Genomic DNA, 25,837 nt, shown 5'->3' with positions numbered 1-25,837 from the left:
CGGAAGGCTGAGGGCTTTTTGTTCCTGTGGGTCTGCGGCAGGGGGTCATCTCAGCGCATCTGCCCCTTCCAGTGTCCACGGGTGAGAGGAACGAGGGGGCTGCAGGCAAACCCAGCCTGCTCTTCCTTTCTGGCTTCCTGCTGGCCATGGGGTGAGGGGAGATGACAGGCAGGGACTGGCGGCCCTTCCTGCTCCTTGGCTGGGACAGAGACCCTGGCCCCAGGGGGATCTGGAACCGAGGCCCAGCTCTGCCGGCTGCCCTGAGAAGCATGGGATTCTCAGTGCCTCTGTTTGGGAATCTATGTCTGGGTGTGCACGAGCGCATCAGTGCATGGGTGCACTGTGGGGAGCCCCTGAAACCAGTCAGGGTGTTGGTAAAGGCCTCCTCCAGGGGCTGGAGAGGCCCCTTGGAGCAGTGGCTTCCTGCCTTCTCTTTCTTATCTTTCTCACTCACTGAGTTGTTGGGAAGCACTGCCCTCCTTACACTTCCCACGTGGGGCTCTGAAGACCAGAGGGATGCTGCGGACACTAAGGTTTCCCAGTGCCCAGGATCCCATCCCCTCCTTCTGTCAAGTCCCAGCCTCCTGTCCCCAACACCCAGGCCAAGGTGCCCCATAGTGGGGACTTCAGACCTGACTCCAAGGGAAGCCCAGTAGTCCAGGCCTGCCAATCACGGTATGCCTGGCTATGGGACTGGCTGAGAGGTGAGCACATGACTCAAGCCAAGCCAGCCACACTCAGCTCTGGGACTGTTAGGATCTAGCACAGAAGCTCCTTCTTCCCCCTGGCTAGGGAGTCGGCTTAAAAGTCTGTATTAAAACAACTACGACCATGGCATCCGACCCCGCTACTTCATGGCAAACAGAAGGGAAAAAGGTGGAAGCGGTGACAGATTCCCTCTTCCTCGGCTCTAAAATCACTGTGGATGGTGACTGTAGCCTTCAGATTAGAAGACGATTGCTTCTTGGCAGGAAAGTTATGACAAACCTAGCCAGTGTGTTAAAAAGCAAAGACATCACTTTGCTGACGGAGGTCTGTATAGTCAAGGCTATGATCTTTCCAGTGGTCATGTATGGATGTGAGAGCTGGACAATAAAGAAGGCTGAGTACTGAAGAATTGATGCTTTTGAACTGTGGAGTTAGAGAAGACTCTTGAGAGTCCCTTGGACAGCAAGGAGATCAAACCAGTCAATCTTGAAGGAAATCAACTCTGAATACTCTTTGGAAGGACTGATGCTGAAGCTAAAGCTCTAATACTTGGGCCACCTAATGAGAACAGCTGATTCATTGGAAAAGACCCTGATGCTGGGAAAGACTGAGGCAGAAGAAGAGGGCATCAGAAGATGAGATGGTTGGATAGTGTCACTGATTCAACAGACATGAATTTGGGCAAACTCCAGGAAATGGTGAGGAACAGGGAAGCCTGGTGTGCTACAGTCCATGGGGTCGCGAAGAGCTGGATGCAACTTGGTGACTGAACAGAAACAAGGGTTGCGGCGGGAAGGATATAAGCCTTGGAATGTCTCAGGGGCAGCAGCAAAGCTGCCTGGGAAGGCACCAGAGGGCGGAGGCGAGAGAGGCAGAGAGCAGCACCGAGGCTGGGGGACACTGCTCGGCTCTGGCCCAGTTAAGCCCGATGAGCTGTCCCAGACCTTTCGGGACATGTTTGTGTCACTACAGGGTCCTGGCACCGGGTAAGAAGGGACAGGAAAGGCGGGGAGCAGGAGAGCAGCAGAGAGGGCTGTGGTCTGCCAGGCTCCTCCCAGCTGAGCACAGCCAGTGGGGGACCCTGGCCCCCCACCAGGTGTATGGTGGTGTGAGTGGAGCCTAAGTCGCTTAGACATGGTTCTTAGAAGCCACACGCTGAACTCCCTGGCGGTCCAGCGGTTAGGACCTTGTGCTCTCATTGCCAGGCCCTGGGTTTGATCCTTGGTTAGGGAACTAAGACCCTGCAAGCCAGCACTGCTCCCCTCCACTGGCATTCTCAAGACTGGTGGGTGGGGCTGGGTATACAGAGATGGGGAAGGGTTCCTCACCAGACTGTACCTGCTCAGGGCAGGCATTTCAGTGAGCGCATCAGACCCTAGCCCCTGCCCTCAAAGGCAACTCTGTTCAGGCGTGTGAAGAAATGGGCGGACAGCAAGGGCTAAATAAACAGACTGCAATGATCACCAAGGACAGAAGAGACGGGCCAGGCATCACCAGGAAGGAGGACCAGCAGGAGCAAAGACAACGGCCAAAGAACGGCAGGTTTCGGGCAAAGGCACCCATCGCTCGGAATCAAGCGGGGCGGTTTGATTCACAGGAGAAGAACTGCATGGGTGGAGTAGGGTGAGCTGACAAAGCCCGTGGATAGCGGCGTTTGAATGTGATGTGACAGGCGCTCAGGCTCACTTTTTCCTGAGAAAGAATAGGAGGAAGACGATCACAGAGTTGTCCAGGAGGACTTGAAGGAGGAGCAGATGGAAGTGGGCTGTTAGGTCAGAAGCCCATGAGTCACCCGCCTGGGATGAGGACTGAGGCCAGGGAGGGACCCTTGAAGGGTCCTCAGGAGAACTGAGCCCAGGGTGGGGCAGGGCAGACAGCAGGCCCAGAAGCTGCCGAGGAGGCCAGCTGGCTGGGCTTGGCAACAGCTGCCTGCAGAATCCACGCCTCTCCTCCCCACTCAATAACATCACTTGAAGCCCTGCTCACACACTTGCAAAGAAGCCAGGATTCCTGGGAGCTGGAATTCAAAGCTGGTCTCAGCCCTGGCGCCATGTGCCTTCAGATGCTCAGAGGTACCTGCTCTGAAGAGGCCTGCAGCTGCCCAGGTGGCTGTGACGTGGGGCCGGGGCACGGGCCTCCCCTTAGGGTCAGCTGCCCGGAAGCCACCTCTTCGAAGTTTATTTCCAAAGATGTCAGATGTTCCTCATCTGGGAGGAAGTGAGGAGGAACCCACAACAGACTAGCCAGGGGAGGGATTCAGGAATCCAGAATAGCCACTGCCCATTCTTCAAAACCAGCCAGTTCTTCCCAAGCTGCCTCCTCTTGGCCTGACCAAGGTCAAGGTCCCCAGCCCTGCGGGCACGGCTCTGCCTGTGGCGCAGGGCACGGGGCAGGAAGTGCAGGGAGAGACAGAGAGTGGAGGGAGAGGGAGGGCTTCCCCTCCACCTGGCCTTCTGGGCGACACAGGGCTTGATGCCTGTGCCCCAGCCAAGCCTGAGGGAGCCCACGTCCCCCTGCTGGTGCTCACTGCCTGCGGGAGAGTGCAGGGTGCAGAGGCGGCTTGGAGAGCCGGAGGGCAGCGGCACCCTCCCTTCCTCTCTCCAAACTCCCCAACCACACCCCAGTCACTTAAGGCTGTTCTTGGCAGGGTCACCTGACACAGGGACAGGCCAGCGCAGGAGCAAAAGTGGTATAACTTGTCTGTCAACTCCATTAACACCTGGGCACACCATGAAGATATACATATAGGAGATCCCAGGACACACACACATGCACACGCGCACACACAAGACATACGTGCACACGCATCCGTGGCAGGCCCGTGCCCTTTGGAGAAGATGTGCAGAGATACTCAGAGGTGCAGAAACCCCAGCAGTGAGTTCAAAGGAACCCATGCAGTACCCCAGAGCATTACCCACGCTCAGAGCACAGCCCGCCTCGTCACCTCTCCATGAACGCACTTCTCCTATAAACAAGCCGTCCCTAAGCCTCGTGAGCTGACACGGACTGAAGGGCCCGTGCCCAGTGAGGACCCTGACGGGGGCTGCCTGCAACTGCCAGGCTCAGTTTGGGTGGGGTGGCTTCTTGCAGCTGGGCCCTGGGGGACAGGGACCATCACAGAGGCAGAACCTCCAGTGGGTCCTAGGTGGTCTGTCCTGTGAGGACACTGTCAGACCACGAGGAGGACGCAGCCTGGAGGCAGAGGAGGAGACGGGACTGGCTCCTGGCGCCTCCACGCAGCCCCAACCCTGGGACACCTGGCTCCATGGCCTTTGGTTCTCTTTCTACACAACGAGAGATAGTTAACTTCCTGGAAGCCTCCAAGTTTAACCAAACCGAGGGGTAAACCTCCACCCCACCATAAGGATCCTGGTTCCATGTGCTGTGTGTGCTAAGTCACCTCACTTGCATCCAACTGTACAACCCTATGGGCTGCAGCCCACCAGGCTCCTCTGTCCGTGGGATTCTCAGGCAAGAGTAACTGGAGTGGGCTGCCACGCCCTCCTCCAGGGATCGAACCTGCGGCTCTGGCTTCTGCGCTGGCAGGCGGGTTCTTTACCACCAGTGCCGCCTGGGAAGCCCTCTCGGTTCTACAGGCTTTCCTAATCCCTAGGGGGAAAACAGAACCCCACATTCCTTCACGGTAGCATCGATGCAGAAGACAGCCCTGGAGAGAAGCCAGAAAGGGCAGGGGAGTGCCATCAATGGGAACATCACACGTAGCGGAGGTTTAACAAGACCAGAGCGTCGTCATCTGGATAAAAGTGAGTCAGTCAGTCTGGCCAAATTTGGTTTACACACGTCAGCTACAAGAAAACAGAAAGCCCCCAGGAAACCCTTGCTTCCGAGCTGTGCGGCTGAGCTGGCTGCTCTGAGTCCAGTTATGGGAAGTCTGTCTGCATAGGAGCTGAAAGGACAGCCTCAGACACATGGAGGCCGCTTGCTGAATTGGTGCCCCTCGACCAGAGGGAAGCACCTGGAGGCCAACTCCAGAGCACACACCAGCACTGGGACACCCTCTCCCACCTCGCAGACACGCAGGGCCCCGGCCCATGAAGGGCCCAGAGCAGCACTTTGACCTCAACGATCCTTCTCTGGGAGACCCTGCCTTCTCAAACCAGGCAAGCCCAGCGCCCCCCGCCCAAAAGCACCCAGGGGCTGAGCAACTTCTTTATCCAAAAGCACTTTAAATATCGTATGACATCACTTATATGTGGAATCTGCAGAGAGATGATGCAGATGAACTTACAAAACAGAGTCAGACTCACAGACTCAGCGAACTTATGGCCGCCAGTGGGGAAGGATGTGGGGAGGGGCACTTAGGGATGGACATGCACACACTGCCATATTCAAAACAGACAACCAACAAGGGCCTACTGCACAGCACAGGGCACTCTGCTCAACGTTACGTGGCGGCCTGGATGGGGGAGAGTGGATAGGTGTGTGTGGATGGGTGAGCTGCTCTGCTGCGCATCTGAAAGGGTCACAACACTTAATCATGCCAAGTCGCTCAGCCGTGTCCAATCCGTTGTGACCCTGTGGAGAGCAGCCCGCCTGGCTCCTCTGTCCCTGGGATTCTCCAGGCAAGAATACTGGAGTGGGCTGCCAGGTTTTATTCCATGGCTACCCGACCCAGGGATCAAACTCGTGTCTCCTGTATCTCCTGCGTTGCCAGGTGGGTTCTTTACCCACTGAACCACCTGGGAAGCCCTGGGCAGGAATCTTACTAGCTTATAATTACAAACAATGGCTGTGATTGGTTCTCTCATAAGCTGGTGGCACTTATGAAGTCAAGGGCCTCCCACAGAAGAAGCCCAGGCCATCAACCCTTGTAGCCTTAATGAAATGAGGACATTAGAAGACAAGGGGGCCTGCGGGTAAAGGCTGGTCTGAGGGTGGAGGGCATGCAGAGGGAGGGTGCTTTCCAGCGGAGGGGTGAGAGGCCCAGAGGGGGTAGAAGAAGAGAGCTCAGACAGGGAGACTGACAACTGCCTTCATTCACTTCTTCACTCATTCCATCATCTAGTGCCAAACACAGCAGGCGATGCTGGCACAGCAGCTGTGCCCACAGTCTAGCTGGGGAAACAGACAAGTCAAAGGACAACTGCAAAGCCAGGGAATCAGAGAGCAGAGAGAGTCATGCCATGGGCATCTGAGCACCCAGCCTCTTGGGAAGGAGCTTCCCAGGGGAAGCAGTAGCTGGGCCAAGGCCTCAGGCAGAGACAGGATGGGGGAGGTGGGATGGGGGCTGGCACAAGTGTTTATCTGCAGCGCTGGAGAAGGGCTGTGACCCAGCAGTCTTAGGCAGGAAATCTCCTAGACAGGAGGGAGTGGGAGCCCAGGGGATGCGGCCCAGCACTGGGAAGGGCCTGCCCCCCTTATCTCCAGGCTGGGTTGCCTTGGGCCAGCCTCACTCTGGCCTTAGTTTCCCCTCTGCACCCCAGGGAGAAAGCAGCAGAGACTTTGAGCTCTGCGGATAAAAGCTCAGCGAGCCCCGACCACTGCTCCCTGTAAAACAGGGCGGATGGCGCCACTGCTCCTTTTGGCTGCTGAGCAGCCTGACCACCTTTGAAGATGAAACACGCTGGGGCCTAAGGAGGAGTCAGTCAGCTGAGTGGGGAGTGGGGCTGGGCGGCGGGAGTCCAGTCACCTGCCCCACCTAGCCCCTCCCAGTCAGAACAGTCCCCGGCCCAGGGAAACAGGACGCTTCACACTGCTGTGCAGACCCTCGTGGCCCCCCCCAGCCCTGCCCCTCCTCTGGTGTAGGCTCCCCACCTCTTGGGCCAGGATCAATCCCACGGGCTCGAGCTACAACAGAGGCATGCGAGAGCCGCCTTGGCCTCCCTAGACCAGCACACCCTACACGTGTGGGGCACCTGGCCGAGACATGCCTGCCCCCCGTGTTTCCCAGCCACATGGTCATTTTCAATATGGCAGCCGACCAAGGGGACACTCCACAGCACCCTTCACGTGTGAGTGTGTTAGATGCTCAGTCCTGTCTAACATTCTGCGACCCATGGACTGTAGCCCGCCAAGCTCTACTGTCCATGGGATTCTCCAGGCAAGAATACTGGAGTGGGTAGCTGTTCCCTTCTCCAGGGGATCTTCCTGACCCGGGGTCGAACCCAGGTCTCCTTCACTGCAGACAGATGGTTTACCGTCTGAGCCGCCAGGATTACATGCGTGAAAACAATCCTCAAGTATAAAAGGATACCCTGAGCCCGCTACTCCCCTCTCTTCCTGGGCTTTTGAAGGGACGTCTCCTACCAGATGCGCTCTGGAATGCAGTGAGCCACATGGTACCCTCTGGCCAGGCAATGACACCACCTCTGCGAGGCAGGTGAGGCCCAGGGGTGGCCCCAAGGTGCCTTGGCCAGACCAGACACAAGCCTCTACTCTTCTTTCTCAACCTTCGTTTCTTTCTGTCACTTTTTCCCTTTCTCTAGCCCAGGCCTGGGGCCTGCCCACTTGTGTTCTGCTCAGACGTCCCATCCCCAAGGGCTGATCCCACCTGTGTTCTCGACCCCGCACCCCTCATCCCTGAACAGCCAAACTCAGTCTCCATAACAGGCTCCAGATTCGGGGAAAAGGGACCGGGAAGAAGACAGGCTCTCCTGGGAGGCGGCAGCCTCAGAAGTATGCTCGCGTCAGGCTCAGCTGAGAACCTTCCCTCTGTGTTCCAGGAGAGAAGTGTACACCTGGGGGTGATCACATCTTCTTAATAGTTCATTTGTGTTCATTAAGTAATTAATTCACTTATCTGATTTGCAGAATGTGCCCAAAGGCTGGCCTCCTGATCGTTAGCGTCCAACCTCCAGGAGAGCTTTTGGAATTAACCACCTCCCGAAATTAGAAGATGCCTATCTGAGCCCTTCATCCCCTACTCCCCCGGGATGGAGGGGTGGGGCGCTCACTGAAGGAGCCCAGCTTGGGGATCCAAGCCTGAAGGCCCTACACAGTCACCCCGGCTTGACATTCAGCCCAGAGGCCACAGGCCTGACAATTCCAAGCCCCACCACCTGCAGGCTCTGGGGCTCCTCGTTGCTCCTGACTCCCTCCAAGCGTGATTTTCAGGCAAGCCGAGTGAGGTCTGGGAAGGCGCTCCGGAAGAACTGGGAAAGCTTAGGACTCGGCCTTAGTGAGGGCCACAGGGAACAGCAACAGGGAGCTAGGCCCGGCTCTGATCGCCGGAGACAGGCGGCCCCGTGCGTGGGAGCGTCCCCTGTGCTGCTCGTCTGCGGCACTCCTTTCCACCCCACTCCCCTCACCAGCAGTCCAGTCCGTGTCTTCTCCAGCAAAGCCACGCCAGGCTGCAAAGGACGCAGCGAAACCCACAAGCCTGCGTGCCTGTGCCCACAGCGCGCCACCTCTGTGAGGGGCGCCAGGCACAGGCTCTGCAGAGGTGGGCAGGAGCAGCTGGCTGGGCGTGGTCCTGTGCGGCAGGGGTTTTGGGAATGGCAGTCTTAAGCCCCAAGGCTGTGCCGTGCGGACAGCCCTGCCATCCCTGGGGTAGCACCCTGGTGAAGGTGGGCAGGGGCTGGGTACTCACCTTGTGGTCGAGCTGGGCACTGGGTTTTGGCTGTTGCTCCTGGCCAGGCAGCACGGTCTCAGGGCCCAGGTACTGCCTCAGGGATGACGGCCTCATGAGGCTCAGGAGCTGGCAGAGCGAGGACAGCTGGGGAGGAGAAAGGGGGCCGTCACTCACGAGTGCTTGGGGCGCTTCGGGGATGCGTGGCTGGGATACTCCGGCTGGCTCTGGAGCCAGCCCGTTGGCTCCTCTCCCTTGGGAGCCGTGTGGCCTCTTGGAGCCTGTCCCCAGCTGTGGAGTGGAGACTAGCTCCCCCATTCTTCCTGGGGGAGGAGGCTCACGTGCTCACAGGGCCTGGCACAGGGCGAGCATCCTTGAGACCAGGGGGCCCCAACCTCTGGGATCTAATGTCTGATGATCCAAGGTGGCGCTGATGTAATAATAATAGAAATAAAGTGCATAATAAACGTGACACATTCAAGTCATCCCCAACCACCCCCTCGACAATCCAACCAGCCCATGGAAAAACTGTCTTCCACAAAACTGGTCCTGGTGCCAAAAGGGTTGGGGACTGCTGCTTTAGACAAGTGAACGAGGACTTACGTGCTTTAATCCACATCCTGGGACTGAGCAGACACTCAGGGTTTAGAAGAAGCAAGACCAGAAAGAGGGTCTTGACAAGACCTACCCAACTCTGAGCTGCTGCTGCTCAAGCCCACTGGTTACTATGGGGGTTGTCAATCCTACAGGAATCAACTCAGTATTCATTGGAAAGACTAGTGCTGAAGCATTAATACTTTGGCCTCCTGATGCAAAGAGCTGACTGACTGGAAAAGACCTTGATGCTGGGAAAGATTGAAGGCAAGAGAAGGGGACGATGGAGGATGAGGTGGTTGGACGGCATCACCAACTCGATGGACATGAGTCTGAGTGAGCTCTGGGAGTTGGTGATGGACAGGGAGGCCTGGCGTGTTGCAGTCCATGGGGTCGCTAAGACATGACCTAGAAACTGAACAACACCACCGCAGGGATTTTCAATGCTCTTGAAAGAAGAGACGTGAGAACTGACCCCAAGCCCACGTCTGAATGTGAATGATGACTGCATTCATCACATCCTCCCCAACCCCTCCAATCTCTTTTCTTCCAAAGAATTTAATAGCAAATCTAAACCTCAGATCGTTTTACCCACAAAGATCTTTTAACAGAAAAGGATAAGGATGTTTTTCCCCTTGTAAAGTAATCACATTTTTCTCTTGCCCAATACAACTAACAAACATTCCTTACACGACCCCACACCCATGCTCGGGTTTCTCTGATGGTCTCAACAATGTCCGCACGCAGCTGTTTTGTTGGAATGGGATTCCCCAGGAGGTCCACACGGTGCCCTTTGGTTATTATGACACTGGGCCTGCTAGCCGCCCTGCCCTGCACCTAAACCGCCCACCCTCTGTGAATGTGGGCACACGCGGCCTCATAAGTCAGGGGTCTGCAGCAGGCCACCCTTCCTGCCCAGCCCTTGCACCTGGTCTCGACTGGGCCCCAGCAAGGACAACCAGCTGCCCCAGGGCTGACTGAAGGCTGGGGCTCCAGAAGGCAGGCAGGCTCTAAGTCTTGGGCCCCTCTGAGGCTGCCTATAGCCCTGGGGAGGGAGGACCCAGAACAAAGGTGTGGGGCCAGGGAGGTTCATGAAGGCGCCATCTCTTCAGATGTAGCAGGTGTAGGCTGGCCCAAAGGGCGAGGGCTAAGCCCTGGGCCAGCTCCCGCCCGATCACAGCCCTGCCCGGCACACCTGGCTTCCTCCCCAGCTCAGCCGCAGACACCTGCTCAGCACCTCGGCCAGTCACAGGAGCAGCTGGGCTGGGTGAGGGCTAGGAGTCAGGCCCGGGGCCCTTGGCTGCTGGAAGGCGGCCAGGGCTTCTTGGCTGAGCGTCTGATCCCTGCAGAAAGGGAGAGCGGGCAGCAGGGAGACAGAGCGGGGAGGTTCTGGGCGAAGACAGGCACCATCTGGATTCTCACCAAAACCGGGGCTGCGCTGCCTTGCTCGGGCCTTCCAAGTCTGCGGATAGTTTCCACAACAGTCCTGCCTGCTCCGGGCTCACAGCTCTGCACGCACAGGGCGAGCTCAGCAGCCCACAGCCCCAGAAGCAGCCCTCTGGCGGGCAGCTCCGCCCCAGCCTGGACCCTGGGCAGGGGCGGGGGCAGGCAGGGGCCCACAGGGCAGCGGGCTGGCTGCTCCCACGTTTTTCCTCTCACTCCAGGAAAACAGCCTCGCTCTGCTCAGCGTGGCAAGCTGCTGCCTTCTGATTGCTTATTCTCTTTTGTTCCAAGCTCTGGCAGCCCCAGCCATTCCCTCTCCAGCAGACACACCCTTCTCTGGGATGAGGACTTATTTGGGCCGCACGGGTCCCCGGCACGGCCAGGCTCTGACCAGCACGTATCCCCGCTCCACCCCTACTGCTGGGAGCTGTCTCTGCAAACAGTCAGCCCTTCAGGACAGACGTCCCCGGGCAAGAAGCAAACTATCACCCAAAAAGGCAGGCCTCCACTGGCCTCGGTGGTTCGTCTGGCCAGAGGCAGCAGACCATTCCCAGCCAGGCCACTTGTCCACACAGCGGTCACTCCTGTGCTCAGACCCTGGCAGCTGCTTCTGTTACTCAGTGGAGAAGGCCAGGAGCTGAACACATTATTGACCAGAGACGTATTCGTATGTCTGTTGATACCTGACCTTTATGAGCTGCAAAAGTTTCAATATTCACTTATCGGAAGCTAAGGCCACAGGAACTAGTTTCTGCAAAAACCCTCAAGGCCCGAGGTGCCCCTGCTGTTCCCTGGAGCCTGTGCCCTGCCTGGACCTTCCGACTTGACACTGCATGGCGGCCCCCACCTTCTTCCAGCCTTCTGCCGCCTCCCCCTCCCATCTATCCTGCGGGCCCACAGCACCTGCACTCGCTAATCCCCTTCCGGGCATGACTTTTGTTTTCCAAGCAGTTAGCACCTTCTGACACTGGACAGGAGGCAGTGATCAAGACCATCCCCGGGAAAGGAAATGCAAAAAGGCAAAATGGCTGTCTGAGGAGGTCTTACAAATAGCTGTGAAAAGAAGAGAAGCAAAAGGCAATGGAAAATAGGAAAGATATACCCATTTGAATGCAGAGTTCCAAAGAACAGCAAGGAGAGATAAGAAAGCCTTCCTCAGTCATCAATCCAAAGAAATAGAGGAAAACAATCGAATGGGAAAGACTAGAGATCTCTTCAAGAAAATTAGAGATACTGAGGGAACATTTCATGCGAAGATGGGTACAATAAAGGACAGAAATGGTATGGACCTAACACAAGCAGGGGAGAAGGCAATGGCAACCCACTCCAGTGTTCTTGCCTGGAGAATCCCAGGGACGGGGGAGCCTGGTGGGCTGCCGTCTCTGGGGTCGCACAGAGTCAGACACGACTGAAGCGACTTAGCAGCAGCAGCAGAAGCAGAAGATATTAAGGAGAGATGGCAAGAATACACAGAACTATACAAAAAAGATCTTCATGACTCAAATAATCATGATGGTGTGATCACTCACCTAGAGCCAGACATCCTGGAGTGTGAAGTCAAGTGGGCCTTAGGAAGCATCACTACAAAGCCAATGGAGGTGATGGAATTCCAGGTGAGCTGTTTCAAATGATGATGCTTTGAAAGCGCTGCACTTAATAGGCCAGCAAATTTGGAAAACTCAGCAGTGGCCACAGGACTGGAAAAGGTCAGTTTTCATTCCAATCCCAAAGAAAGGCAATGTCAAAGAATGCTCAAACTACCACACAGTTGCACTCATTTCACATGCTAGCAATGTAATGCTCAAAATTGTTCAAGCCAGGCTTCAGCAGTATGTGAACCGTGAACTTCCAGATGCTCAAGCCGGATTTAGAAAAGGCAGAGGAATCAGAGATCAAATTGCCAACATCCATTGGATCATCGAAAAAGTGAGAGAGTTCCAGAAAAACATCTATTTCTGCTTCATTGACTATGCCAAAGCCTTTGGCTGTGTGGATCACACTAAACTGTGGAAAATTCTGAAAAAGATGGGAATACCAGACCTCCAGAATTCCAGATGGGAATTCTGCCTCCTGAGAAACCTGTATGCAGGTCAAGAAGCAACAGTTAGAACTGGACATGGAACAACGAACTGGTTCCAAATTGGGAAAGGAGTACGTCAAGGCTTTATAGTGTCACCCTGCTTATTTAACTTATATGCAGAATACATCATCAGAAATGCTGGACTGGATGAAGCACAAGCTGGAATCAAGACTGCCGGGAGAAATATCAATAACCTCAGATATGCAGATGACACCACCCTTATGGCAGAAAGTGAAGAGGAACTAAAAAACCTCTTGATGAAAGTGAAAGAGGAGAGTGAAAAAGTTGGCTTAAAGCTCAACATTCAGAAAACTAACAGCATGGCAAATAGATGGGGAAACAATGGAAACAGTGTCAGACTTTATTTTGGGGAGCTCCAAAATCACTGCAGATGGTGACTGCAGCCATGAAATTAAAAGATGCTTGCTCCTTGGAAGGAAAGTTATGACCAACCTGCTGCTGCTGCTGTTGCTGCTAAGTCGCTTCAGTCGTGTCCGACTCTGTGTGACCCCAGAGACGGCAGCCCACCAGGCTCCCCCATCCCTGGGATTCTCTAGGCAAGAACACTGGAGTGGGTTGCCATTTCCTTCTCCAATGCATGAAACTGAAAAGTGAAAGTGAAGTCATTCAGTCGTGTCTGACTGCTAGTGACCCCATGGACTGCGGCCTACCAGGCTCCTCCATCCATGGGATTTGCTAGGCAACCCACTGGAGTGGGTTGCCATTGCCTTCTCCGATGACCAACCTAGACAGCATATTAAAAAGCAGAGACATTACTTTGCCAACAAAGATCCATCTAGTCAAAGCTATGGTTTTTCCAGTAGTCATGTACAGGTGTGAAAGTTGGACTATAAAGAAAGCTGAGCACCGAAGAATCGATGCTTTTGAACTGTGGTGTTGGAGAAGACTCTTGAGAGTCCCTTGGACAGCAAGGAGGTCCAACCAGTCTATTCTAAAGGAAATCAGTCCTGAATATTCATCGGAAGGACTGATGTGAAGCTGAAACTCCAATACTTTGAACCACCTGATGCGAAAAACTGACTCATTTGAAAAGACCTTGATGCTGGGAAAGATTGAAGGTGGGAGCAGAAGGGGATGACAGAGGATGCGATGGTTGGATGGCACCACAGACTCAATGGACATGAGTTTAAGTAAGATGTGGGAGTTGGTAATGGACAGGGAAGTCTCGTGTGCTGCAGTCCATGGGGTTGCAGAGTCAGACACGACCGAGGGGCTGAACTGAACTAGCACCTTCTGATATCTGACGGCATTTACTTGTTTGCTATGTTTATTATTATCTGCTCGCCTGCCCCTACTAGGATGTCAGCTCCATGAGGGCAGGGGTGGTCCCTGCAGTCTTCCCAGAGCCTCATATAGCAATGGCGCCTGGCACAGCTGTACCCCCTTACCCAAAGTTTCAGTCTCCATGGTTTCAGACACCCGTGGTCAACCAAGATCTGAAAATGTTAAATGGAAAATTCCAGAAATAAACAATTTGTGGGACTTCCCTAGGGGTCCAGTGGCTAAGACGGGGTTCTCAATGCAAGGGGCATGGGGTTCGATCCCAGGTCAGGGAACTAGATCCCATATGCCACAAGTTAGAGTTTGCATGCTGCAACTATGACCTGGCTCAGTGAGGCGCCCACAAGCAGCTTGAACTGTATCTCCCGTGGACCGCAGGGGCTACTGTATATGCTTAATACCTATTTCCCAAATGAATGAACAAATGAATAGCAGGTCAGGTCTGCAGCTGATCTCTCCGTAGTAGATGCAACTCTTTGTCCCCCTTGATTTCAGCCATCTGAAGCCTATATTTTCCAAGCTCCAGACTAGAAGGCGTGGCGTAGAGACTTATGGTGTTGCAAGAGGTGGCCTGGGATAAGAAAGAAACTCCCGATTTCTCTCCAAACCTGTTCTGCCTGTGTCTCGCCTGTCTTCGTAAAGGGCTTCTCCATCCTGCCAGCTGCACAGGTTCTGGAGCCCTCCACGTCTCCTTTCTCTTACATTCTACTTCCCGCTGGCTGTACTTGGGAAACGCACCAAGAACCTCACCACTGCTCACCACCTCCGTCACCATCTCCCCAGGCCACATCGCCAACAGCTCTTACCAGGATTACTGCAACTGTCTTCTTCTACCCTACCCTAGGGGCGCTAGTGGTAAAGAACCCACCTGCCAATTCAAGAGACAAAAGAGATGCAGGTTCCATCCCCGGGGCTGGAAGATCCCCTGGAGGAGAGCATGGCAACCCACTCCAGTATTCTTGCCTGGAGAATCCCATGGACAGAGGAGCCTGGCAGGCTGCAGTCCATGGAGTGACATGGAGTTGGACATGACTGAAGTGGCTCAGCACGCATACACCCCACCCCTAACAGTCTAGTCTCACTGCAGCAGCCAGCGTAATTGTGAAAGATTTTTATGAATCAAGCTATGTCTCTCCTGTTATCAATACCTTCCAGCGACTCTCCACTTTGGCATGGAAGTCAAGCTCTCTCCTGAGTCCCCACTTACCCCTCTGGCCTCACCGCCTCTTACTCCACTCTCAGCCCTCTGCTCCAGCCACACTGGCCTTGCTTTTTCTCTAACCTAAGAGGCTTTTGTCTGCCCCAGTGCCTTTACACATGCTGCTCGCTCTGCCTGGAATGTGCTTCCCCCGAGAAACCTGTGTGACTTCTTCAGGTCTGTGCTCAGACGTCCCCTTCTCTGCTCACTACTATGTAGCGTCTTCTCCCAACACTCCCTTCCCCTCCCTTCTCCTCTTTATTGGGCTTTATTTTTCTCCACAGCACTTAGCACCATCTGAAATGCCAAAGATTTGCTTCTCTCTTGGTGCCTGTGTCTGTCTCCCGCTGAGTTCTAGGAGGGAGGGACTGAGCTCTGTTCAGGGATGTGTCTTCCACGCCCTGAGCTGTGTCTGGAGCACAGGGGTGCCTGGGGTCCAAACCCTGCTGTTTCTGGGATATTCTCAGGATTCGCAGGAACAAGAAAGCAGTTTGATTTTAAGACTCTCCTGGAAGATGCAACCCTTGGGGTTGGTGCGTTCCGACCACCTACCGAAGTCCTGTCCCTCAGATTCAGTTCTCCAGCACCTGCTTCTGCTCCTGGGGCCTTAGGCTGCAGCCTCAGACAGAAACGCAACCCATCCAGGCACTGGGGCTCCTCCTGCCCAGCAATGCCCTGAAAGCCCCTGCCTGGGCACTCAGCCCAGACCCTCTCCTCTGGTGAGCCAGTTCTCACCCTTTGAACTGCCCTTCTTGGTGGATCAACTGCTAAGGTTTATCTAGCAAGTAAGATAGAGATTCGATCCCTGGGTTGGGAAGATCCTTTGGAGGAAATGGCAACCCGCTCTAGTATTTTGCCTGGGAAATCCCATGGACAGAGCAGCCTGGAGGGCTACAGTCCATGGAGGTCACAAGAGAGTCAGACATGACTTAGCGACTAAACAGCAACAGCAAAAATCAAGCCTGTATATACGGATGAAGGAGGTGGGAGCGCTGGCCCTTGTCCTCCTGTCTGCCGTCCGGGACCAAAGTTCAAGGCACCCGCTGGGCACATCGGCATGAAGCAGCAAGTATGGTTCAGGCTGTCCCCACAATGGGAGCCGAGCAGGGAGGGTAAGCAGAGACGGCACAGACTCTGGAGTCAGGGCACCTGGGTTTTCCATCCTAGCTCCACGGTTCTCTCACCTTGTGACCCTGAGAAATTTCCTAGTTGTACCTGCCTCCGTTTCCCTATCTGTAACTGTGGATGGCATCACTGACTCAATGGACATGAATCTGAACAAAGTCCAGTAGACGGTGAGACAGGGAAGCCTGGTGTGCCTCAGTCCATGGGGCTGCAAAGAGTGGGACGTGACTGAGCGACTAAACAACAGCAAAACGGGGCAAGAGAGCCAGCCCTGACCGCCTGGGGCTGCTGCGAGAGGCGAGTCCTGTGCGGGCACGGGGCTCAGCTGCGCTCCGGGGCACGCTAGAGCCACCACTCTGGTTGGCATGTGATGGGTGGAAAGGAAGAGGAGCCCTGGGCACAAAGCCGTGTGCAGAGGGCGGCCAGGCTGGCCTGTGAGGAGGGCTGGGGCAGCCCTGGCAGCCAGGGCTTCAAGGAGAAGTGGGGAAAGGGGGCATGTGGGCGGGACGTGGGTGGCTCTGGGCTCGAGGTGCCCCTTTGAAGGCGTGTCTCCTCAGGAACCGTCTGACAGGCCCGACTGGAAAGGGGTGCACTTGCAGCGTGGAGGCCTGGGAGGAGGCCGTGCAGCAGCCCTGGGCTTGCAGGGAGGACAGGCGGGGAAGCGCACGGGACGGGTGGCTGGGGCAGAGCCCAGCCGGGCCGTCCTCCCCTTCCGTCTGGCGTGGGTCTGCACACGCTGCACTGCCCGCCTGCTGATGGTCTCTGCTCCTCTGCACAAGCACTGACTCGTCCTTCAAGACCTGGTTCAGGACGTCTCTGGAAGCCACTTGGCTGCCTGGGCCAGAATTAGTCATTGTGTCCTCAGCCTGGCTCGCTCAAAGCCTCTCCTTTGAGGTCGTCTCCAGGTGCGGAGCCTGCTCATGGGAGGTGCACCACTGAGGTTTCATGAGTGCATGGTGGGCATGCGGGCAGCTGGGTGACTGGTGTGGCAGGACAGCCTTGGAGCTGGGACCCACAGGGGCAGGGCTGGGCCTGGCCAGACAGGCTGGGAGCGCCCAGGCCAGCTCTCCCTGGGGGAGGCATGCCTCCCGCCCTCGCCAGCCCTGCTCACCTGCCTCCCCTGTGGGTCCCCTCCAGGCCCAGACCCCCAGTGCTCCCCACACCACTCTCCTCACCCTCTCTGGCCTTCATCACGCTCCCCACACTCTCCCCTGCACAAGCTCCAGCCAAAAAACAAGTCAAAACAAAACCCCAAGTCTTGACCTGGCCCTGATGCTCTAGCCAGCCTGCTTTCCTGGTTGCTGCCAAGTACTGCCAGAAGGTGGCTACTCCCACCCACCACCTGCAGCCGGTCCTGCCTTTTCGGATCTCGACACTCTGGCCTCGCTCCTGCTCTCGCTTCTCTGGAGAGTTCAGAGGCTGCCCTGCAATGCCTGTCTCCTAGGCTGCCCCCGTCGCCCGGGGCCTCCTGGGACCACTGGTCTCGTTCCCACCGCATCTCTGCCTGCCCTGCCCCTGTCTGGTCCCTCCATCCTTTCTCGCAGAGGCTCTGTCATCAGGCCCTGTGTGAAGGCCACTCCTCAACTCCTCACTGTCCTTCCCAAGCTCTCTGCCTGGGAAACCATCCCTTGAACACCCTGGAACTCAGCCCTGGGTTCCCTCAGCCCACGAGTGTGTGCTGAGGTCCTGTGTGTGCCGGGTACTGTGCTAGGAGCTGACAGGCAAGAGTGAGCACAAACCATCTGGTCCTTGCACTCAGGGAGCTGCTGTTGGATGTGTGTGTGTCTGCGTGTGTCTCTGTGTGTAACATAGACCCTGAACACATTTTAAAAAACTCAGGGGGTGAGCATCATGTGCTGTGTGCTTAGTCGCTCAGTCGTGTCCGATTCTCTGTGACCCCGTGGACTGTAGCTCACCAGGCTCCTCTGTCCATGGGATTCTCCAGGCAAGAACACTGGAGTGGGTTGTCATTCCCTCCTCCAGGGGATCTTCCCGACCCAGGGAATGAACCCAGGTCTCCTGCAGGCAAATCCTTTACCAGCTGAGCTACCAGGGAAGCCTGCTGAGCACCATGAGCACTTTCAAACAGGGTGCTGATGCCAGGGCACTTTGGGCTGGGTGGTCAGGAAAGACTTCCTGGAGGAGGTGACACTTCAGCTGGGCCTGGAGTGACCAGAAGCTCCTGCCACGCTTCTAAGTCTTGGGGGAAAAGCGAGAAGGGCAGAGGGGGCAGCCGGGGCAAAGCCAGGGCCCACGCGGATGAGTCCACCCAACCGGTCACCTTTCTGAGCTTCTGCACTGTGACTGTGGTCTCTCTGGCCACCCCACCCCAGGAGGGTCCAGAACATTCTCTCGGCACTCTGGCCAAGGGGTGATGCTGCCTTGCCTTGTGCACCTCCAGTGACTATAGACGCAGCCTTTCCCTGGGACTGCCTCGCCTGGCTCATGCGGTGGAGTTAGACGGCTCAGCTGTCCCCGGCAAGTCTTATGGGTTCCAAGGAGACTACGGGGGTTGGAGGCAGGTAAGAGCATTCTCAGCTCCCCCCAGGGCTCCCCCACCACACATCCTGGGCTGGTTGTCACCCACGCTGCCTCCAGGGCCCCTAAACTACTGCTCTCTGAGAAGAGGGAAGAGAAAAGAAGACCCTTCCTCCCCTACAGCGCCTAGCATGCCTGACATGGGGCAGAAGGGCCGCTGAGAGCAGGCAGTCTTCACAGCCGTATTCATTTCCACCTTTGCTGTTCTTCCTCCTATAAAATGTCACAGACGCCGGGGCTGGGGAGGAGGGAATGGGAGTCAGAGGTCAGCAGGTGCAGAGTTTCTGTTCGGGAGATGGACAGTGGTCCTTCAGAATGGTTAGAGCTCTGCACTTAAAACTGCTAAGATGGGGACTTCCCTGGTGCTAAGTGGCTAAGACTCCAAGCTCCCAAGGCAGAGGGCCTGGGTTCAATCCCTGGTCAGGGAACTAGATCCTGCATGCTGTGATTAAAGATGCTGCATACAGTTGCTGGGGGGAAGGGACAGTTAGGGAGTTAGGGGTGAATTTGTACACAGTGCTATATTTAAAATGGATAACCAGTAAGGACCCACTGTATAGCACGTGGAACTCTGCTTAATGTTATGTGGTAACCTGGATGGGAGGGGGCTTCGGGGGAGGATGGGAACATCTATATTTACGGCTGAGTCCCTCTGCTCTTCACCTGAAACTACAACATTGTTAATCGGCTACACCCCAATACAAAATAAAAAGTTTAAAGTTTGGAGGAAAAAAAAAAGGTCCAGCATCCGCACCTAAGGCCCAGTGCAGCCAAACGAATAAATATTCCTTGGTGGCCCCGACAGTTAAAGAATCTGCCTGCAGTGCAGGAGACCTGGGTTCGATCCCTGGGTCAGGAAGATCTTCTGAAGAAGAGAATGGCAAGCCACTCCAGTATCCTTGCCTGGAAAATTCCATGGACGGAGGAGTCGGGCAGGGCTGCAGCCCATGAGACACAGAGCTGGACACGACTGAGTAACTGACATACACACACAAATTGAGGTAGTAAAAAGAAGTTAAAATAGTAAATTTTATGTCATGTATATTTTACCACAGCTCTAAAAAAAAAGCAATACCTGCTCCCAGCTCATTGCTTTATCCTCAGTGGCTGGCACAGAGTAGGCGTGCAGAAAGTGACTGTTAGATGCAAGGATGTGAACAGAAAAGGCAAACCCACCTTGAATTCCCCTGGCCTGAGGCTCCCAACCTTCAGGAAAAGTGGCAGGAGGGGCTGGCCGGGATCCTCCAGCCCCCAGAGGATGCTGAGGCAAACACTTACCTGGGCCTTCTCCTGCCAGAGAGGGAGCCTCTCTTGCTGTTTCAGCAGCCGTGCCATGACCAGGAGGCTGAGCTGGCCTCGGAGCTGCCTGCGGGAGAAAGGGCGAGAGAGACTGAGGGCGTGCGCCCTGCTGGGCGGGTGGGGGTTAAGGTCTGGGGGTGGGCAGGGAAGTGTAGGACACACACCGAGAGGGGAGCAGGGAAGAGCCCCTCTGTCTGGGGAATTTTAGCTTTCTCCTTTGGTTTCCAGCATTTATGATTTATTTTAGAAGTTATAAAAACATGCCAGATGGGAAAGTTTAAAAATAAGCAAAAAGAAAATAATTAATGAAAAAAAGGTGGTGATTTCAGAGGCTAGCATAGTAGTGTTTTTCTTCTTAGTTTTTTTTTTCTCTATAGGTCTGTGCTACACAGAGATACTGTTCAACCACTTCTGTATAGACCATCGTCTTTTTTTTTTTCTTTGCAGCGTTAAGATCTTTCAGCCCGTGGAAGGTGGTAGAAGGTGGGTGACCGGGGCTGGTGAGGCCACATTTTGTTGGTTTTTTTTTCCACCCAGTATCCAGTGACTTTTCTCTGGAGAGTCCCCTCACTCTCACCCCCAGCCCAGATTCGGGTTCCCAGGCGGGCACGTGAGCCAGGCCTGGCCCATCAGCCCGTGTTCAAGCCACTGGAGGGGGCTTTGGGGTCTCGGCTGGGATGAGTAGAGTGCGTGCTCTTCCAGCAGGGCCACTAATCTGTTGGGAGGAGCTTCTATAGTCACTGGTGGCCACTCTGCCTCTCTGGGGGGCTGGGGCAGGGGTGGGCGAGGCTGGAGGATGAAGCAAGTAGAGATAGAGCTCTCTCTGCCTGAAGCCTCCAGGCCCCAGACCTACGCAGCCAGTGGGTCGGGTAGCTCAGCCAATGAAGTCCCCTTCAGACTTCTTCAGCAAGTCTGAGCTGTGCTTCTAAGTCTAGCGCCAGTCCTGACTGACTCCCTCAGGGTGGAGAGTGTACCGGCTCTCTTCTGGAGTAAAGCCTTATAATGGGGATTTCAGATGCTAATGTTATGGCTCTGATCTTTTTCTCTATTTTATTTTTTAAATTATGAAAATATGATAACACATTTATAGGAGACTTGGAAAACACAGAACAAAGTTACACATAGCTCCACGATATATCTGGAGAAGGAAATGGCAACCCACTCTAGCCTTCTTGCCTGGAGAATCCCGTGGACAGAGGAGCCTGGCAGTCTATGGGGTCGCAAAGAGTCAGACACGGTAGTGACTGAACCACCACCACCACTATGTATTACAATTATTTTTTAAGTAGACTAAGATTTTTAATTGGAGTTTCAACATCAAATTCTCAAAAATTAATAGAATGGATATACAGAAAAGTAGAAGGATACAGTAGACCTGAAAAGCACCACGAACCAATTCAACAGCATTAAAATGTAGATAATTTTCACGCAAGTAGGATACAAATTCTATTCAAGTTTCCATAGACGATTAACTAGGAGATACTGGAACATATCCAGGGACATAAAACACGGTGCAAAATGTTCATGGTCTAGAGGTACTAAAATCATAGTCTGTTATCAGTGGAATTACATTAGAAATCAGTACCAAAAGATAAGTGAAAATAACCCATATATTTCCAAGTGCAATGAGACATTTACCAAGAGAGGCCTTTGACTTAGTCGGGCTCTGCTTTCATGGGTCCCTGAGGGCTGGCGTGAGTAAAGGCAGAGAGAAGAGGGGAGTAGAGACCAGAGGATGGGACTGGGGGTGGCAGTGGCCAGGAGAGGCTGGAGGGGCGACAGGAGGAGGGGTGGGGGGGTTACATATTCCTCACACTTCCACACATATGTGGCCCACACGGGCAGCAGAGGTCAGCCCCTGACATGGATTCTGCTGTGGCCACAATCTCTAATTCCCACAGAAAGCTATCACCAAAGGTGAGGTCCTAAAGCCGGAGGAAACCGAAGGAACGTGGTGGAAAACACTTGGGTCAGAACCAGCTCCGTAGAGGAGACACGGCCTCGAGTAGCAACACTGCTGGAGGGACCCCGCGGGCACCCCGCCCCCGTCCCGGAAGGACCCTGAGAGGAACAGAAGGGTGGCGCATGGGGACGGCAGGCTGCAGGCAGCCTTCAGAAATGGCATCTCCCCAAAGAAGCACCTGGGGGAGGCAGGACTGAGCCTGGCGCCCCCTCAGTGGAGCTGAAGGCACCCCTGCAACTCCCTCAGGGCCTGCGCCCACCCTGGCCTCATGTGGCGGGGGTGGGGAGCTCCTGGCTGGTGGGGAACGAACGGAGGTGCGAATGGCCTCCTCCAACCTCCCATGGGGCTGAGCAGGTGGTACCTGAGGCAGGCACCTTGTTTATATTCTTATTCAAGAAAATCAGAGGAATCAACAATGCAAGAAGCTCTTGATTTAAAACAACAAACAAAAAACAGCATCAGGCAGCAATGCCCCATACCAGAAGGGCAGCCATGAGAAAGAACAGGGGACGTTCCCATACAGCTGGTTGGGACACAAATGCGTACACCCACCTCAGTCACCTGCTGGGCGAGGCCTGCTCAAGCTCAAGAGGTGTGTGTGCCCACCCACAACCCAGCAGTCCTCCTCCCTGGCACAGAGACACGATGCAGGAAAAGACACACAGGCAGACGTGCAATGTCGGTCCACGAACGGACAGACGACTGGACTCCATCTGCAGCACTCAACGACTGCGGATGAGCCAGGATCCCACCCGGCAGCATGGGTGACCTCACAGCGCTGTGCGGAAGAAGCATTACCAAAGACTACATGTGTATGTGTGATTAAGTACAAAAACGGGGGTCCTGCTATCCTTGGTGGGGGCAGGTTCTGTTTGCGTTTCATTTTATTTCTTTTCGGTTTGTTTTTTTTTTTTTGGTCGCACCACATGGCTTGCAGGATCTTAGTTCCCCAACCAGGACTGAACCTGTGCCCAACAGTGAAAAGTGATGAGCCCTAACCACTGGACCGCCGGGGGAATCCCCTCCCTTCTTTCTGGGTGATGCGTATGTTGGACTTGTGAAAATTCGCTGAGTACACACTTACAGTCGGTGTTCTGTTTGTATGCTGCAATTCAATAGAACCATTACTTAAAGAAGTTCAGCTGGGCGGGGGTGGGGGTAGGGTAAGGATTGCCCAGTTTAGCCAATAAAAATATAGGTGGTTGTTGTTGTTCAGTCGCTAAGTGGTGTCCAACTCTGCGACCCCATGGACTGGCAGCATGCCGGCCTCCCTGTTCCTATCTCCCAGAGTTATAGGATGATATAGGATGTCCAGTTAAATTTGAGTTTCTTATGGATAAGGAATAATAATATCCTACAGACAAGGAATAATTCCTTAGCATGAGTTCCTCCCATGAGATCTTTGTGTTGTATCTGGCCTCCCTGAGAGGGATCAGCCATCCTGGACTGGGAAGAGCTGCCATTAGGCAGAGCGGGGCCCTCTCTGACCCCGGTTCCCTCTGCAGAGCGCGCCAGTGTTCCTACCGACCACCTGAGTCCTGGGGAGAGGCAATCCCATCTGTACTCCGCCAAGAGACAGAAAGCAAGAGCCCCTCATCCAGCGCCCCCATACAAGCCTCCTGCGGGTGAAGGCAGGCAGGGCCCCGCCCCACACCCGGAGCTCCACCCCGTCTCTCCTTGGGCTTCGCCCACCACCACGGCACTGTCGGCCAGAACCTGCTCTCCAGCTGTTCCCCGCCAGCCCGGCCCGGCAACAGCTGGGCCGGAGCACAGTGGGAGGTAGACGGACCCTCTAGCCCCTCCAGCCGCTGCTGCAAGGCGAACTTGCAGCGGGAGTCAGAAGTCCAGCATCTGGGCTTCATTAACCTAAATCCAAGCCTTCGGGAGCGCTCTTGCCCACAGCGGGAGGGGAGGGGCCGACCCTGGATGGGGGTGCAGGCAGAGCCAGGGCTGGTTCCAGGAGGGAAGAGGCGGACAGAGCTGTTGTCCGGGGGTGAAAAAGAGAAAAGCACTAGAAAGAGCACCGAGGGGACGAATGGATGAAAGAAACCCACATCTGAGGGCGGCATTCCCTGCTTGCCCACTGCCTTTCATCCCCACAGCCCTTCTCTGCCTTCTAAACACAGTCCCCTGCCCTCTGAGTTTCCACTGGGACACAGGCAGGGAGACAGGACCGGTTTTCAATTTTACACTGAGAAGTTACTGGACAGAGGAGGAAAAGCCAAGACTCACCCCAAACACCACCCAAATTGCGCAGGGTGCAAGCAGGGGCGGGGGCAGGAGTGGGGTGAGGCCTGCGGCTCGGGAGGTTGACCCCACCCGGGAGGCCTCCTGGGAACTCAAAACAGGCGGACAAAGGAGGAGGCAGAAAGCCCTGGAACCTTCCCAGCTACTGTCATATAAGGCAACGGGCTCAGCCCACTGCGCTCACACCAGGCCAGGCCCCTTCAGCAGCCTGCCCCCTCCACCCCCGCGGGCTGCTGCAAGACCAGGATGCTGGATCAGCACACGGAGGGGCCTAAGGCGCAGGGAGGTTTGGAAATGACTTTTCCAAACCGACAGCAGAGCCCGGTCGGACGTGGAACGCAGGCGCTGTTTCACAGCCTCCAGCCCCTCTCCCCCCAGCTCCTGTGAGGGGCAGCCTGCTGGGGCTCTGGGGGCAGCAAAGGCCCCATGCCCGCACAGGCCAGGAGGGTGCCAGGACCACCACACAGGTCAGTGGAGCCCCTTCGGACGGGAACTGGGCCCTGCCGAAGCTGAACTGCCCAGAAAGGCCATTGGGCATCTGGCCAAAGGTGTGAACGGCCTTTTCCATGTCTCCAGGGCAGTTCAGGAAGCAACCACAGCAGTCTGCCGGTCCCGGTGGAAACACTGCCCAACACTCTGCCCCAGGGCGTCAGCAGGCCTGCCGCTCCTGGGCCGCTCAGGCCCCCTCACCCAGCACTGCCTTCTCTCAGCCACCTGCCCCTCGGTCCTTCCCCTGGAGTCTCCTGTCCTGCACGTGAGCACGTGTTACCCGGGCAGGCCGATGGGGGCCTGGGCTCAGAGGTGGGGGTCACCTCCTCAGCCGTCTGCCTGGCCATCTCACACCTGCTGGGGCACTCATAAACGTGGACACAGCACAGGGCAGACAAGAAGAGAAGGCGGCATGCAGACAGCCTCAGACCCACGCGGGGGCTCCCACCGGGCAATGCGAAGGAGCTGTCTATCATCGCCGGCTTTGCCATGAGTGACGCCCACAAGCACTGGCCATGCCAGGGAAGCCTGATAGGAGACAGAACACTGTACGGTCCCACTGGGACCCGAGTCTGAAGCTCAGCACGGCAAATCCACAGGATGAAAGCCGCCAAAGTGGTTCTTTCCGCAGAGGGGATGCCTGGGAGGGGTCCAGGGACCTTCTAGGGGAGCAGGTGTTTCTGGCTGGTGACGCAGTGGTGGGGCACAGCCCCGGCACAGTGCCCAGTGTCCACGTCTGACATGTCCTCTCCTGCATGTACATTGCAGCCAAACAAGAAGGTGCCTGCCACTTAGTGAGCAAAGTTCACAACGACAGTCACATCCGGACTGCCATCCTCCTCTCTCCCTTCCTCCCTGCCTCTCTCTCTTTCTGGTATGATGATGAAACCTAGACCCCTAAGAACACCTGAAAAGTCACCTGGTCTCATGTCCGGGGACCCGCATATCCGTCCAGTCAGTCAGGGCCTCCGCATACTTGAAGAAAAGTCTCCAGGGACTTCCCCGGTGGTCCAGTGGCTGAGACTCTGTGCTCCGAGAGCAGGGGGCCTGGGTTCAATCCCTGATCAGGAAATTAGATTCCACGTGCTGCAACTAAGACCCAGCACAGCCAAATAAATAAATATTAAAAAAGAAAAAAGTCGCATACTTTGCATACTATCCCTCCCCCTAGAGTAACAGCTACTCTTCTCTGTCTTTTGGAATCTTCTTGCCATTCTGGGTGGGTTCTTTTGAAAGCCCTTGAGGTTGTTGACATTCTCATCAAGCAAGGCGCTCAGAACTGAAGTGGACCCTTATTTTGGGGGGAGCCCCTCAACGCTACGC

The 25,837-nt window shown here is 55.4% G+C and overlaps 1 protein-coding gene across 1 annotated transcript in view; it reads right to left on the bottom strand.

Annotated features, from left to right (window-relative positions):
- Window positions 1–25,837, bottom strand: part of FAM178B (family with sequence similarity 178 member B) — a 106,891-nt gene that overhangs the window by 10,489 nt on the left and 70,565 nt on the right. Inside the window, exons 14-15 of the mRNA XM_068967376.1 lie at window positions 19,795–19,882; window positions 8,258–8,383 (exon numbers count right to left, since the gene is read on the bottom strand). Of these exons, the coding sequence (XP_068823477.1) occupies window positions 8,258–8,383; window positions 19,795–19,882 (214 nt within the window). The remainder of the gene's footprint in view (window positions 1–8,257; window positions 8,384–19,794; window positions 19,883–25,837) is intronic.

The sequence above is a fragment of the Capricornis sumatraensis genome, chromosome 1 (genome assembly GCF_032405125.1).
Source record: "Capricornis sumatraensis isolate serow.1 chromosome 1, serow.2, whole genome shotgun sequence".
Classification (NCBI taxonomy): domain Eukaryota; kingdom Metazoa; phylum Chordata; class Mammalia; order Artiodactyla; family Bovidae; genus Capricornis; species Capricornis sumatraensis.
Note: the sequence above shows the minus strand (reverse complement) of the source record. Positions and strands in the feature narration are given on the sequence as shown.